The 17643-nt window shown below is 41.3% G+C and overlaps 1 protein-coding gene across 1 annotated transcript in view; it reads left to right on the top strand.

Annotated features, from left to right (window-relative positions):
- fndc3ba (fibronectin type III domain containing 3Ba) overlaps window positions 1-17643 on the top strand; it is an 81486-nt gene that overhangs the window by 46428 nt on the left and 17415 nt on the right. The window contains exons 8-16 of the mRNA XM_069152665.1: window positions 10879-10937; window positions 12902-13053; window positions 13169-13228; window positions 13364-13502; window positions 14025-14078; window positions 14324-14448; window positions 15161-15335; window positions 15957-16043; window positions 16910-17045. Of these exons, the coding sequence (XP_069008766.1) occupies window positions 10879-10937; window positions 12902-13053; window positions 13169-13228; window positions 13364-13502; window positions 14025-14078; window positions 14324-14448; window positions 15161-15335; window positions 15957-16043; window positions 16910-17045 (987 nt within the window). The remainder of the gene's footprint in view (window positions 1-10878; window positions 10938-12901; window positions 13054-13168; window positions 13229-13363; window positions 13503-14024; window positions 14079-14323; window positions 14449-15160; window positions 15336-15956; window positions 16044-16909; window positions 17046-17643) is intronic.

Here is a 17643-nt window from a genome sequence, read left to right on the forward strand (position 1 = left end):
CTTTCCTGAAAGCACTCATTGATTTGGTTGTTTATGAAAAAACATCACAGATTCATACCTGATTCATACCTGCATCGCAGTCACAACGAGCACAAAATCAAAGAAACATAATGCAATTTGCATTTCAGGTTTTTTTTTTTATAACACACGTACTCAAACGTGCACAACTCCATTAAGATTTTAAACACCTATAATAACAGCAAAGAGACCGTCTCTAATGCCTTCTTAATTTTACATGTCTGCTAGTCAGAAAATATCACCGTAGTGCCTTTTTATTTTCTAAATAATGTCGAAAATGTCACCCTGCAAAAAAATATGTCATATCTCTTTGTGAAAGAATATGTTATATTCTCGCTGACCTCTCTCTGTCTGTCTCTGTGACTGGCTTTGTCCTCTTCAACCTGGGTGCCCCTCAGCATTCAAATAGGCCAGATAAAACACACCTTTCGTTCTTCTCTCTCTCTCTTTTTTTTTTGTCACTCAAAAAAAAAAATGAATGAATGAATGCAGCCTCACTGAGGTGAAGGGGGTGGGGGTGGAGGGATTGAGGTGGGAAGGTGGGGAAGGGGGTAAGAGGGGTTGTCTGGGTAACCACATAGCTGAACCTGTCCCTGAGCGCTATCGTTTTACCCTCGCTACAATACCGGCCTTGTTGGTGAGGGCTCAGCCACAGGGGGGTTGGGGGGATGGGGGGGTAAGAGAGGGGAAAGAGAGGGTGTGTGTGTGGGGGGGGGGGTCACATACCTGTAGAACCTTACTTGAGATGAAGGAAACCTTTGAGCTCTGAGATTTAGACACCACAGCTCAGCCTTATCACTCACTCAAACAGAAGGACCAGCACATGTGCAGAGACAGTAAGGCACACACACACACACACACACACACACACACACACACACACACACACACACACACACACACACACACACACACACACACACACACACACCAAACTGACTGAGAACACATAACAGGGACTCATCTAAGATGTTGCCATAAGAGGAAAAGGAAAGCGAGGTTCGACAGCTCAGTTTATGAGTTTCATGTGGTGCCTGCTGCAGCAGTCAAACAACAATAACACACATGACAGACAGGAGCATGTCACCATGTCGTCGGGTGTCTGTTCTGGTCTACCAGGGTCTCAGTATAGGGCTGGAGATCAGGCTGAGTCAGCTAGATGTGCCACACAACGCGCACGCCCACACAAACAAAACACACACACACACACACACACACACACACACACACACACACCAACAGAGACACATATGCACAAACACCCTGTGACTGCGCTCCCTGTAAAACAATCAGAGCATGAGGGTCCAGAGGATAGGGGTGCAAACAGAGAGCGGCGAGGAATGTAGGATTTGAAGGACAGATGAGGGAGGAGAGAGATGGATGGAAGGATTGTAAAGAGAAGAAAAAAAAAAGAATCGAACCAGAAGTCCTATATCACAGACAAGAGAGAGATGGAAAGACAGAGAGTTAGAGAGCAGAGTGCAAACATTCCGACAAAGTTGCTGCTTGGCTCGGCGCATCCAATCCAAGTACCGTCCAACCCAGAATACCACACACATACACACACACAGCCGCCTACGCTTTGCCCTTGATGCCCTTGCTTTCTCTCTGTGTGTGTGTGTGTGTGTTATTGTGTGTGTGTGTGTGTGTGTGTGTGTGTGTGTGTGTGTGTGTGTGTGTGGTGTGTGTGTGGCTACTGCCCCAGTGCCAGTAAGGCAGCAGGCGGACTTGGCTAGCACAGTGTCCATTCCCCAGTAAAGCCAGCTCTACAGGCCCTTTTCCTCAGAACTGAGCTGCTCGCTGAGCAGAAACAGATGTGGGCTCCATCCCCTCTGTTCCTCCATCTTGGCTCTGCATCATCACCACCGCAGATCCCGTCTCTCACTCAGAAAAAGTGGGATTTCAGCAGAAACAGATGGACCAGCTCCCTCAGCTCCTCCACCGTTGGTTCTACGTCATTGCCAAGTGCTGTGAATCCAGGAGAAACCAGATGTGTGCAGCGACTGCTGCACCCGCCATGTTGGCTCTGTGAATGTGATGTGAGGAAAATGAGAAGGGTCATAGATAAAGCAGTGGTCAGCTGTCTGATGGAATGATAAGTGTGGAAAGAAATGTATCACATGTACAGAATATTTAAATTGAGTTAAAATGGCATGTAACAAGCTTTCCTTTCTTTTTCCTGAGATACTCTTTGAATGTCTGGAATTTCTTCCAAGTTCATTTTCACTTGCACAATCGTCTTAGCAACAAAAAGAAGAGAAAACATTTCATTTATCTTCAGTGTTGACACAGTAATTTTAAACCGAAGAAAGTACTTAAGATCTATTCTTAATTACCAATTATAATGCCAAAGTCCCAAGAAGGATGTTTTGAAATATGGAAAACCCAACTGGAATCTAATGTTCTTTCAGTTCTCTGGAGATGTTTTGCCTTAGACTTGATGAAACTTTTGGATTATGTTTATTACATTTTTCATCTTTCATTTTCATCTAAAAACACACCCTCCCCAGTCCACTTTGGTCTTTTTCAGATTTTTGTCATATTTTTAACAACCAATGTTTTAGAAGTGCCAACAGCAATAAGAATCAAGATTAGATAAACCTGAGCACGATCATATTTAACATCGGGACCTTACTGTGCCTGGCACTGGCACTGTAAGAAGTTATACAGTACTTTGTTTTACTTTATCTTTAGATATTTTTACCTCACCCGGCTCATAGCACATTGGCATAGCAATTGGACTCAGAAAAAGTGTAAATGCTAAACCATATAGTGCAACAGCGCACAGAGTCAATAATATCAGTTTCACAGCAATATGTATCTAAGTCTGCTATCGTTTGGCAAATATTAGTATATTAATTAATTAATTAATTAATATTAAGCACCTTAAGCTACTGATCATGCCAAACCAAGTTAGGCTATGGTAACAAACATCTATGTATTGAATAGAGCAGGAGTGTGTACATAATATTTTTTGGGAGGATGTTTTTCAGGTTTTGCATAAATTCATCTCACTTTAAAACTTAAGCAATGGTCTCAAATGAAATCTCAGAATTCTTCAGGCCTCATTGAATGAATTAAAGTTTTTAGCCATGGAGGTGATGCTTCTTCAAAGTTACTCAGAATGGAAACAACGTAAAACTAATTAATAATTGGTTTAGAAGTTTCTTGCCAAGTTTAGAAATGTCTCAGTGTATGGTGAGTCATTAATAGTTATTCATTTGTTCGAGCAACTTTTTTCATTTAATTTTTACCCTGATGCAGTTTCCTACAAATTAAGTTAAAATACCAATGGAGTAAGAGTTTAGAACAATGGCAGTTCTAAAATTAAGATTTTAAAAACACAATGTCCTGGAAAGTTTTGATGTCATCTTCATTAGCTCTTGCAGCCTTTGACCGAGTCAAGTCATGACTCAGCAATTATATTAACTATCACACTCCTGTTCCAGCTGCTCCTGCTGTGACTGCGGTAACAGGCCCGGAGACGTGTGAACACACTCCCACCCTGGTTTGTTTTAGTGAATTGCTATGGCGATAATCTCAACCCCACCGCCCTCCCACACACAAACTCCATCCCCTTTCCACAAACCCAAATACGGCCATGTTTGTCGGGCAAGATGGAGGGCAGTGGGATGGAAGAGAGAGGCTAGGAGGGGGAAAGTTGAGAGAAGAAAGACAACAAAAAAAAATGAGATGAAAAAATGGAGGAGAGGAAAAGTAAAGGACAGAAACTTGGGAACAAAAGAGTCAAAAATGGGCATGTACAAAAAAACAGACGGGGAACAAGGGATGGCTTTACCACCAGAGGAATGTCTTTCCCGCTGATATCATGTAACAGGACTAGTGGGATTAGAAGGGGAGGTTGTTCTCGCCCAATCACAATGAGTACACCAGACATTTCCCTGTCCAGCTGAATGAATCTTGTGATACAAGCGATAAACTCTCCACACTATCAAACTACAGCACCCAACCGTTCCTAATTAACCAGAAGTGGGTTACATGATATTTTAAGTCCTTTCAACTGCTGCTTCAGAAAAATACGACTTAAACAAAAATAAGTAATTGAATAAACTTGTGCTCCAGTAATTTGGGACGTTATTTTTAGCAGGTTTAAAAGTCCTGCGCAGCAAGAAGTGATGCTACCGCCCTTTACTTCTCCCCCGTTGAGTGTCACTCGGCTGGGCTTTACATTGTTTTACAGCACAAACCAGGAAGAGAGGAGGGGCACTTTTTTTTTTATACAATTTACTAAAGTTAACAATGTTTTCTGAGTTCTTTAAGGCAGATGCTGAAAGCAGCGTGAGAATTGTGGAAGAGACACTGACATGTTTGTTAGAAACTTTTGAGTGTGAAACGGAAGTCCATTTATGATTAAATATAATTGTGTGTTTAAAAATGCATCAACTGTCGCTATCTGACATAGACAGGTGGCTTGAGCTAGCAGAAAATGATTTGTTATGTTTTCAACTTTTCGTGTTGCAATTATTGGTGTTTTTAAACATAATGCATTTCATTAAATAGAGAGATTATTTTGGTGGTCAATAATGACAGCTTTAATGTGGATGGATGGTTGATTGACCTTGAACTGTATCTCTGTCTCCTTCCATCTGCCTACTGTTCTGTGTCTTTATATCTGTTCGCCTCTTTGATAGTCTTTCACTGTCTATGCCTCTCTCTCTCTAACCGCCTCTGCTGTCTGTCAGACTGCCGATTTGCCTTCCACTGCGTCTGCCAGTCTGCAGTCACTCTGTCAAGATTTTTTTTGGCTGAGCAGGGTTGAATGGGGTCAGGGTTCTGAGAAACGCATCCTCCATAATTCCTCACTGCCTGGCCAGGTTGCTATGTCACTCGCAGCCTATATACACACTTACATAAACACACGTGCATAGATACGCAAACATCCATACTTTTTTTGGGGGGGGCTGAGAGACTCTTTGCGGCAGTTGGAACACTCGTCCCTCTCTTTAGTGAGAGGGCTGCAATGGTGAAAGTCTCTGTATGTGTTCGTTTACATGCACACATAAAACCTGAGAGAAATCATGTTTAGACCAGCAACAGTGGAATTCAATTACGTGTGTTTATACTGCGACTTATTTATTTTAGTTTTAGGATAAGTTGGGCTTTGGACTCCCATTATGTTGGACACATGATCTTTTTTTTTCTTTTTTAATTATTATTGCTCTACTTTGAGATGCTGCCTTTGAAATATTTTCTGCTGCCTTTGTTATGCACATGCACACTTTTTGAACACCAAAAAAATCAGGTTCCTCTTGCAGAAATCTAACTGAATTATCAAGATTTTTCCAATCCCACCCTGATATTTCTCATTTTACATGAAGCTCAGTATTAGCCAGGGTTCTTATTTGCTTGGCTCTCTTCCTCTGTTTGTTTTTTCATTTGATTTTTCAATTTAATTTACTTTTTCTTTTCTCTTTCTTTAGCCTTTATTCGCTCTCTTTCTGATTTCTTACTTCACTTCTCTGATCCAGTCTCTCTGTCCGTGTCTCCCTTTCTAATCCCCTTTATAAACGATCCAGGCTCTGGCCCTGAGAACCAAACCTTCACCATGACAACCATGATTTCAGGCATGTCCCAACAACTTGTCCAGTGTGTGTGTGTGTATGTGTGTGTGTGTGTGTCTGTGAGTTTGTGTGTAGCCCAGCTGTTGAGCAGATGGAATGCTCACTATGCAGCAGATGATAATAGTGGAATCCTTTCTACCTCCATTTTCCTCTTTTCTCCCCTCCCTCTGTCTCCACTCTTTCCCAGCTCCTTCCTCTCCGTTCTCCCTCTGGTCTCCTTCTCGTCGTCTCTCCTTTTACTTCCAGATGAGAGCACCTCTCTTTTGCTTTGTTCTCCCTGATTAGAGGCCTCTGAAGATGGGTATCATATCTCGCTTTGTTCCTTTAAGGCAACACACCACACGCACCCTGTGGCCCAGTTTGTGTGTGGAGTGGGGGCTGAGTGAGCGGCCGCTGCCACATTTTTCACATTTTTTTCTCCAGGCCTTAAAGGTCTTTTTCTGTCCCAGTGCAGACAGACTGTGTCTAAGAACCACAGGCTGTCATGCAGGAAGAATGCAACCTCCTCAATGTCAAAGTGACTCAGTTTTATTGAAGTTCTAATAGTAAGTGACGTAACTAATTTAAAAATTTGTACATGTGCGACATTTAAAAAACGAATGTAATAAACGCGGCCACGTACTTGAGGAGGACTGAGGGAGCGAGTAGAGTAGAATTAGACAGTAAATAAAGTGGTAGAGACACAATGATGATCACATCATGCCTTTATGTGAATGTTTACCCGAATAGCTAGTTGTGGATAGAATAGAATTGGACTGTGAAAAAATGATTTTATTCACGTTGGATGTGGACAATTTTAAGTTGCTGGAAGTAGGAACCATTTAAACGCTCAGCCGGACATTGAAACTCTCCTGGTGGATATCAGTAAAAAAGATAAAATAATCTGGTCATGAAAACATTGGAAAAAAAAAAAAAATCAAAGGTAAAACCTGCGTACAAAAAAATAAAGTCAGGGTTAAATCAGCTTTCAAGCATTTAAGAAAGAAACATCCAATCAGAAAGTTTATTATTCTGTAGTATGCATCCCTAACAGCAATCTGAAGCTACTTTTAAAATGTTTATAAGGGAAACATTCATGAAAATATTCCTATTCACATTTTTCACCAAGAGTTGCACTGATATTACTGTCAGCTGTAATTATGAACCATTTTAGCCAATTTAATTTAACCAAAGACATCATAAAAAGCAAACCTTGACATGGAAGTTTATAGCGAGGAAAAATGCCACCAGAAGCAGCGGCTCATCCCATGATGAATAAATTAATACTTATATCTGATATAGTTTTTGTGATTTTTAATGCAAACCAGCCTAAACTTGTAAGCACTGAGTCATACTATACGTACTACTACATTTAGATGAGTGGTGTGCATCTGCTCTGTGCCTTCTGATGATGTCACAAAACTTTTGCGTAATCCTCGCCTCACATCCTCCTAAGCTCTCTCCTCCCGCTCTCCTTTCATCCTTCCCTTTCTCCTCCTGTCTGTTGATCCCCGGCTTGCTCTTTGTCTCTCAATTTCCTTGTGTTTTTGTACCTAATCTCTTCCCCAGACTCCTCTTGCCTGTCCCTTCTCTCTCATTGCACTTTGTCCTTCACTGTCTCTCTTTCTTCCTCTAAATTCCCCTCTCTCGCCTGCTTTTGGCCCGGGCCCGGTGCTCGCTGCTCCCCCTCCTCCTCCGTTGTGCTCCCTGGCTGCGTCTGGCTGTCCTCAGTAATGCTGTCCTCAGTAATCAAACGCAGGCGGTCAGACGCAGACAGGATGTGAGGTCAGACGAGGAGAGGAAGTAAGGGTGCGTGGGCGGCACAAAAACAGAAGAGGGAGGACAAGAGGCACCGTGAGGACACGGTGGGAGTTGTGTTGTGGAGTAACACTGGGGAAGAGGTTCAGTTTCAGCCGTCAGCATTGACTCCTTGTGGTTGATGTCTATATTGAACACTTAAGCAGCTGGACTCAACAACCACAGCGCTCAGTGGCGAAGGAAAGCAGGAGTGTTTTTCAAACTTTATTACTGGCCTCCTCAAATGTTAAATACGTTTCTTCTGTCACACGCTGAGCTTGGGGTTTAGCCCAAACCGTACAAAAACAATGAATGCGTCTCATCGGGTCTGCACTTGAACTATTAAACTGGCCATAACCGGTTACAGATTGTAGACATTAAATATCAACCTGAATATGGCCGTCGTTTAAATTTGAATTAATTCCTAAAGAAGGAATGAGTGACAGGTTTCCAAAAATAGAGCTTAAATAATAATTGCAAACTCATTTGAAAGTTGATGTTGCACATATGGATGATAACACCAAAATTCATTGAATTACCGAAGTTGAGACTCTATCACTGACTTAAATTTACTGGAATTGGAGGTTCCAGTAAAAAAAATAAAAAAAGAATACATGAATATAACTACATTTATGATATTTTGATTAATATTCAATACAGGACAGCTGAAATGATGCCATAAAGGAACTCCACATCTTCTTGACTTAGCGCTCTTAGCTGCAGGAGACAAGTAGCTACAGGACCACAGCACTGAGCGGCCAATACATATTCTCCTTTTTCACAGCTGTGATGAATGGGTGGAACAAGCTGGATCAGCCTGTTATTTGACAGAGCTGTTCATGTCTACAGCTGCGAGTCTGAGTGCTTTCATTCCATAAGAGAGAAAAAAAGGTTCTGTTTTGTCCAAATGGATGAAAGAGGACAAGTCTGTGCATATAAAAATAAAAAAGAGTGCTAATGAGCCAATGTATTGAGCAGTGATGCAGAATGTGTACTTCACCTGTTGAACTCTACCCGCACTGCCAGCCTCCACACACATACACACAACACACAGTAGCTTAACTTCCCCTCCCCCTATCGCCCATCACCAATCTCCTGTAACTTGATACCGAGACACACACACACACACTGGGAGGTCAAATTGAGGTTGTGCTTCCATGACATCACTGTTGCCATGACTCATAAGTGTACCCCCAGGCACAATAAGGCCCTTTCCTCCATAGAGCCTGTCAGAGAGACTGACACGTGCGCGCGCGCGCACACACACACACACACACACACACACACACACACACACACACACACACACACGCGATCTCTCATTCATCACTTGCACTAAACATACAGTGGTCTGTGAAGCACAAACTTCCGTGTACACAAATATACTTTTTATATGTCAATGTATATGTGCAGTTGTGAGTTTGTGAGTCTTCTTGCTCCTGTAACACACTCATCAAGCAGTCTAGACACAGGTCTTGTATTGCTCACCTTCACACACACACACACACACAGATGGACTCAGATGGAGAAAGCAGGTCGGAAAAACCTCAACGCTGGGGATCACACGGGGGGAAAGACTTCCATTACCCACACATGTGCGCGCGCATTCACTTGCACCCATAATAACTTCCAGCGTCCACTAAATCACCCGAAGACGTGTGTCAGTGGAGCAGACATGTGCATGGGTGTGTGTTTGTGTGCATGTGTTGTGTGTGTGGGGGGCCCTTGAGTGGTTGTGCCTGTCTCGCACCGCATGACACAGTCAGTAGGTCGAGTAAAAACAACAGCCAAGCTCACAATACATGATGGGATTTTCCCACCTAATAAGTGACTGCAACTATTATTTGAATTTTTTTGTTCAATGTAATCAGTTAATATTTGTTTCCATAAAATATAAAACAAATAGTGAACAATTCCTTTCACTATCTCCTGGTGCCCAAAGTGACAACCTCATTCTCCTTTTTTTTGCCCAGATTCTATTTACAATGAAGTGAAACGGAGAAAACAGCGAAAATAATTATTAATAGCAACAATAAGTGTTTTGAATTTTGCTTAATAAATAACTTGAATAAAAAAAGATTGTCAAAATAGTTAAGAATACATTTCCTTATTGTAAACTAATTGATGGTTTTAACATTACCAAATCTGTAATACAGTATAGCATTTGAATAGAAGTTAATGTCATTACATACCTATAATTAGTGTAGGAAAGAGCATATGTCTAAACACTGGTGACTGGTTGGTGTTTTCTAGAAGCATAAATGTTTTTTGGTTTTTTTGGTGCACAGGAAGCAATGTTGACATTGCTACATATGTAAATTCACAGCTGTGTCTGGTCAAGGATATTGTACAAATATATATAGTCTAAATCAAAAAAAATTAAATTGAATACTTGGTTAAATGTTGTAAGACAAATATTTAATTCAGATTTTCTTTGTTGACTTTTGCCATTACAAGATTCAGCGAAGCATAATATAGCACCACAGTCATGATATACATATGGCATGAGTATATTGTCGCACATAACAAGCTGTTCTGCAGGGTTACAACAGCAACGCTGCTGATGTCACATGTTTCTGTGTGTAATTATTCATAGCTGTTGGCACAACTGATTCAAAATGATACATAATAATGATTAGATAATGATTTCTATGAACTAATGACTCAAAGATAATCAACAGTTTCTATGTACCGAGCAGAACAGTCACAGTGGAATATGAGTCACATTATATGTTTTTTTTGGTGCTCCCCGTTTTATTTGTTCCTGGTCAGGAATTCTTGACTAATGCTTTTCTGTGGAATGCTGGATAATTTTGTGTTTTTTTCTGAGGGCTGTGTTTTCATCATGACTTGAGATAAAATATAGGCACTTGTAAATGAAAACAAGTGTTGCATCACACTCCATTAGACAACACACTTCCTAAAGAGTTTAGGTCTGTTTTTACTTTATTTTTGGGCTATTCTTGTTCTATTTTTCACAGACGACTGAATTACCAGCACATCCAGGGACATGTTCACACGCAATATTGGGGTTGATTGGGGGAAACAAAATGCTTCTCAGCTGGCGGTTTTCAACCCTACAATTTCCCAATCTAAATGCAGACCTTGGCTGACATTGGACAATAATGAGGCTTATATTTCCAGATATCACATTAACATGGCCTGTGGGTAATGGAAACCTTCTGCTTGTCAATCAACAGACCGGTTTTCACCAGCAGTGCCAAAATTGCTAATGCTGATCTGTTTTGAAACTTGGGATGGTGAAATTTCCTTTTTCTTTCTTTTTTATTTATTTATTTATTTTTTTATAAATAAATAATAAAAAAAAGTCAGCAGTCAGAATCATGTGGAAACTGTATACACAGATTATGGCACAGATGCCCCCAGGACTTTTGCCCACCTTATACACAAAGTCTCTCTTTGCTGTTTATTATACTGGAAATATTTTTTGTATTTGATTTTTGATAATTACTCAGTTTCCACTTTCCCTCTGTCTCCTCAGATCATGATTCCGAGGGGAAGCGTGTTCAAGACATGCTGTCTACAATCGACAAACCACAGGTTGGTATGCATACCTCTCCCCACCACTGCGCACACTCACACACACACACAACACATTCACACACGCTTATAACCACTTTCATCAATCACCTCCTTATCTCATGCAGTCATGGCTGGCTTAAGCATTGATGTCTTTCACATATGTCTGTCTTGTCTCTGTGATTTTCATGAAAATCAAACATTCAGATGGAAAATAGTGACTGCAGTTTATCTCACTTTCAAGTCATTGTGGGGATTTAATAACATCTGATAATATAAGCTGTGCTCATCCTGGCCACATGAGGGCAGCATCTGCCCATTCATGTCATCCACTTCCAAACGCGGCTCCTCCAGCTGAAAAACACTGTAAACACTAACAGCTTTTTTCCTCCTTCCCCAAGGGGAATGTGAATGAATGAGCTGGTGTCATGCAGACATGGTTTGCCGGAGAGGAATTGCTCACTCCCAGTTAAAGCAGTTGGGTCTGCAGGCTGTGAAACTGGACCATTTACCATCTGTGGGTTTCTAATAGGGGTTAGAATAGATAGTGAGAATGATGTCATGAAAGAGAACAAATTTAGTGTAAAAGGAGATACTGAGATACTGAGAAATACGTGAAAGAGACCGGAAATTGATCTGCAGTAGTAATTTATCTGATCTCATAACCTCAGATGACCTCAAAACTGATGCAGTTTATTATTGTTAGGACTGAGCAGAAATAGAACAGGGAAGGAAAGAAGGAGTAGAGCAATTCATGAGAAATCTTTGTCATACACTACAGATGTGGTTTACTGTCACCTGCATTACCGTAATACATTTATAAAGAAGGCAGTAATTTGGTACAAGTGTGTATATAGAGAAAAATGGAGACAAGACAGACAGCAAATCTGCCTATTCATAGATTCAGTTTTGCACCATGCAGACACAGTAGTAGGCGTTGCAGACACAGTAGTAGGTGTTGCCACTTACTGTCATTGCAAGAAATTTAATCTCTTTGAATTTAGTTTCAGTTAAAGAGAGGATTGGAGTTTCTTCGTAGTCTTTTCTTTATGCTTTCGGTCATTTTGTTAAGGACTCGCTGTCTTCCTCTCTCTGTTTGTCACTGTGTTTTTGCACATCAATATCATATTAACATATCCAGAGTCTACATCTAAGCAAAGAGATCAGAGCAGGAGTGAAAAACTGAATTTAGTTGTGAATAAACTCCATCAAAGACACAGGTATTCTGAGGCAGGCTGTGGGCACAGTGATGTAATCTCATAAAACCAATTGTGATCAAGAGTCTTAATAATATGACATGTCTGTCTGTCTCTTCCTTATAAACAGTCTAGTTGTGGTTTGCGGTGCCATCAGGGCACATTTATTGCCTAGTCAGTGGAAATAAATGCCGGGATGGCGGCAGATTGTGCTAAATATCATTAGATTGGCTGCAATTAACACTAACCATAAACATGCATGCACTTGCAGACAGGCAGACACCCAGACAAGTACAACAATGAAACACACAAACATGCAGGATTCTTTTTTTGTGTTGGTTCGTTTTAATTTCCTTGTGAGTTCCTGGCACTGATGTGCCTGAGCTTGAAACAACAGACAAATGGAGTAATGGTTGCAGTTACATGTTGTTTTACCCTGATACACATACAAAAACACAAAGACACCTACGCAAATGCATAAATAGACAAAAACACACATTCAAAATTATAGCACGAAATGCTTTTATAGAACAAAATTGCCTATTTATGGGGGCTGAATAACCACTGCCTACAAAGTGATACAACAAAATACAACAGAATCAAATTATTAGAACATAATATAATGGAAAGGACCATTCAAAAATGAAAATTTTATCAAATGCTTGTCCTGTGCAGCTGCGTACAAAAAGTCACACTCCATCCTCGGAAAATGTTTGCAAATGGCAGAACTGTTCTTGATGTTATTGTGTGTGTAACCTGCAGTATTTGTGTTTATTTAATGTCTTACAGGTGTCCAATGTTCAAGCGCGGGCTGCACAGCTGTCCTGGGCCCCCCCAACAGGGCTGGTAAACAGGCATAGTAACGGGATGCCTGTGTCCTGCTCCTATGAGGTCTCTCTCTCAGATAAAGGACGAGATGGAAAGTATCGCCTTATATACAGGTGAGAAGTACGCTCCAAGCTGAGAGAATACAGCGTCAGCCACAAATAAACCTCATTCAGTAAAAACCCATTTAAAGCACACTGGTGTAACTTTTGTGTTTGATCTGTGTTTCAGCGGCGAAGAACTGGAGTACCATCTGAAAGACCTAAGGCCGACGACAGACTACCACGTACGGTAAGGAATCAATCTTTTTAAGGTTATTTATATTACTTATGCCCCTGTGATTTTTAATTTTAGCTTCAACTCATGCAGGACAAGCAATCATCTGAATGCTGCTCCTTATAAATGTTTGCTGTCTGTTTGTTTCAGGGTGTCGGCAATGTACAACTCGGTTCGAGGCTCGTGTTCGGAGGCCGGCTCGTTCACCACACACTGCAGCGTCCCTGACATCCTGTTACCCCCAAAACTCTCCCACCGCACCAAGAGCACCCTCACCCTACAGTGGAAGGTACAGCCAAGAACATCTTCATCTCTAGACACTGAGATAGATAGTTACATCATTTTTTTTTTAAATAGTTTTGATGATGTCAGAGGTCAATCTAATGCTATCACTATCTGATTTTGTTTTATACAAATCCGATGAGCCTGGATCTACCAAATGTTATCTGTACATTTCTTTTATTATCATAAAAGATAATAAATACTTGTAATATGTTTTCCTTCACCTGGTTTACCTCCTGCCTTGACTTTATCAGCCCTGCAGCACCTAATAGACATTCTTGCAGTGTTGCACAATGCTGTCAAGGTGCATCTCTGCTTCCTCTCTGACCTTTTCTTTAAGTAATTTATATCCACTCACACTGTCACTGATAAAGAGTGACATCAGTCACCCAGACAGGATATGAGGCCAGTCATAAAAACACAGCAGGTATTTTGTCTGTCTCATTGTCAGAGTCTTTTATCCTCAGCTAATCTCTCAATCTCTCGCTTGTTTCTTCTTCGCCTCGTCCGGTTCATTTCCTCGTCACAGCCCCCAGGCGACAATGGATCCAAAATCACAAACTACCTGCTCGAGTGGGATGAGGTAAGTCTGTCTCTCGCTCTGTCCGTCACCTGTCTTACTTTACCCTTACCAGGGGAAAAAAAAAAGCACTTATACCTGTCCCAGATATTGCTAAACAAATGTTCACATTCAGCTTTTACAAGACTGTGAATTATTCTTCCTCACTCAATATGTGGCTTTCATCTTCTTCTCGTATTCATACTCCCATTCGTCCTTTCTCTCTTCTCTTCTCCTTTCCTTTCCTCTCCTTTCTTTTTTCTCCGCAGGGAAAGAAGAACAGTATTTTCAGAGAATGTTACTTTGGGAGCCAGAGACACTGTAAGCTGACACGACTGTTCCCCGCCTGTGGCTACACGTTCAGAGTGGCTGCACTCAACGACATTGGCACAAGGTACCGTTGCCTGCTACTGAATACATAAACACATATTATACATGCGCACACGCGCAAATGACAAATAGCTTTTTTTTCTTGTTCCTCATTATACACCACCTCACCACCATCATGGCAGACAGAATAACAGAAACATGCACCATGCTATTCGATACTATTATTCTACATGTGACATGAGTCCTTTTCCTCCATCCCATTTCCCCTCCCAATTCCCCTCTCCTCTCGCCTCCTCTTTGTCATTATGTCGGGGAGCGTCTCACTTGCAGTCGTTTGGCTGGCAGGGAGGAGGTGATAGAGCGGAGTGAGAGCACGGGAGGAGAAATTACCTCTCTGGCTGAACTCAATGTGGCTTTCATGCATCCTTCAGCTCGGTTCACATTTACTTGCACAAACATGCTCCGCACACGCAAGCTTTGGGTTACTTGTTATTCTTGTTACTTGAAAAAAGTTTTCCAACTTAACCTCCGGCAAGTCACAAATGAATTCCTCCCTTTCTGTTTTTCTGCCTGTCTCCTCCATTGAAACTCCCCAAACATGCTCACCTGCAACCCCACACGTATCCATCCTCTCTCTCTAAATGAGCATTTATTTCTATAAAGTCCCCACTTTATCTTCTGAATTCATAATTCAGGACACACGGCATCTCTTCCAGTGTGCTCAAGTCAATCATTCACATCTTTATATAAATAAAATGGAAATTTCTTCTGTGCAGTGGCTTCAGCCCAGAGGTGGTGTTTTACACCATGGGTACCCTGCCTGCTCTGCCGCTGGCACCGCGGCTGGTGAGGGCAGGGGTGTCTTGGGTGACCTTGGAGTGGGGACGTCCTGAAGGTAGTCCCAGTGAGGAGCAGCTCAAATACACACTTGAGATCCAGGAGGACAACAGCGTGAGTAACACACGCATACACACACACACACACACACACACACACACACACACACACACACACACACACACACACACACACACACACACACACGTAAACATTTATTTTACTTTCCATTAAAAGCAAACCTCACAGAATTGAAAGTGGAAGGTACTATATAATCTGTCAATTTAAAACCTGAACATATACCTTCATTATACTCTGTGTCTGTCAGTCACTTGAATCCCCCAGGAAGTAGAGGGAGAACAACATAAGATATCAGCAAGGAAGCTTTGCATTTGGAAAAACATATTATGAGCAAAAATGTAAAATTAAATCCATAATCCACTGGAAAAGAGTTTGGGTGAATGTAAAGCAGACACAGAAAGTGTAAATCCTATAATACAGCAGCATACACATAGAAACACATATATGGTTGAACACGTATTATATGGAGCAGGGAATTGCACTGGTTGCTCCCACATTCACAAACATGTAATGAAATTAAGTATGAAAGACAGCTTTATGACATCCATATGCTTCAAAATGGACACACACTAAAAGAAAGAAACCTTGACATACCACACACATACACACACACACACTGACTACTGTACTGCTGTACTGCTGTGTCTCCCACAGGGAACAGACTTTCATCCAAAGTACACTGGAGAAAACTTGACCTGTACTGTACAAGGCCTGAAGAGGAGTACACAGTATAAATTCAGGGTGAGTGACGACGTGAGGTGGATGCATGTGTTTCTGCTTTACAAACGAGAGAGCTGTGTTAATCTTGTCACCGAACTTTTTCACAGGTCATTATTGTGTCATTAGTTAAATTTACTCTGTTACATTAAAAAATAGTTTCCAAGGATACCAACCCATCCAGTTGTCTATCGGCAATAATGCAACATGGAGAACATCATTTTGCCACCAGAGAATCGGCTACAATTGGATCAGTAGTGAAACAAGGCAATTCACCAGCAATTTATCAAGAAGAGAACACTGTCCGGTTCTACTAAAAGCCACTCGCGTAACTCCTCATAATGTTAGGACACTGAAACAAAATATACCGACAGTAGGTCTCTGTCAATGGGTTTGCATGTGCATTATGGTGCAATCATCTCAAATAACACCTTACAGGCACTTTGGCACACATGGTCAGCTACATCTTTGGGGTTTTGAAGACACAAACACACATGACTGTGTGTTCTCTGTGTGGATGTGGGAAAAAAGCAAATTGATAGTCCTCTGGATGGGTAATGGAGGGAGTAAACTGAAGAGAAATGAAGGCAGAGAGGCCAGGAGAACCACAGGTGAAGGAGCAGAGAGTAATGGCTCCTATTAATCAGTTTCTCGATGGATTCCTCTGTGTCCTCTTCTCTGTTTACTGCACCTCTTTCTTTTTTCTTGTACCCCATTGTTGCTCATTTTGTCTCTTCTCCTCCTCTCCATTTCTCTATCTTCTGCTTCCTACCATCCTTCCTCTGTCTCCTTGTGTCACCCTCTCCTTTCTGACCCTGTCTCTCTTTTTGTCCTTCGTCTCACGTTCCTCGTCTTTAAACCTCCTTTCTATCCGTTGCCCTCCTACGCAGCTCATAGCATCAAACATGGAGGGAAAGAGCAGTCCCAGCGAAGTGTTGGTGTGCACCACCAATCCGGACAAACCAGGACCTCCATCTACACCTTGTGTCACCGGAGCTACGCCCTATGGATTTACTGTCACATGGGGTAAACAGACACAATATCTAAAACACTTGAGACTTTAAAAAAAAAAAAAAATGCAAGTGGATCTTCGCACACTCACTCTCTAACATACAGTTGCATCCAAAAGAAACGATGTTTCTTATTTATTCTGATAGTTTTATTCATTTCTTTCTTTCATTGGTGAGATTTTGGAGATAGTACCATACAAACATTAATTCTGCAATCATACATTTGTCCTTTGGCAGCACTGCAGAAATCAGTACAGCTTCCTTTCTGAAATATAGTAAACATGACACAGATCTTAACTATATGTCTGTCAATCACTATTTAGCTGTAAACACAACACAGTTGCTGAACAGTTTTCTTTACTGTGTAGTGCGTCATGATTTCTGCACTGGCTACAACTTGGCCATTACCCATCAGTTTCTAACTGCAATTATGGCAACAGTGTTTACTTCTTATGAGTTGAGGCACAGCCAAGTAGATTGTTACTAGCAGTGTTGACTTACTCATAACCTCAAAATACATCATCACTGATATTGTATTATTTTATAGTCGCCATCAAAATGCCTTTAAAGTTTCTTTGAAATTATCTCCAGGAAAGACAATCTTTTTTTTTTTT

Source organism: Embiotoca jacksoni, unplaced genomic scaffold (genome assembly GCF_022577435.1).
Source record: "Embiotoca jacksoni isolate LCO1_2020_lvr unplaced genomic scaffold, fEmbJac1.0.p SCAF_18, whole genome shotgun sequence".
Lineage (NCBI taxonomy): Eukaryota > Metazoa > Chordata > Actinopteri > Embiotocidae > Embiotoca > Embiotoca jacksoni.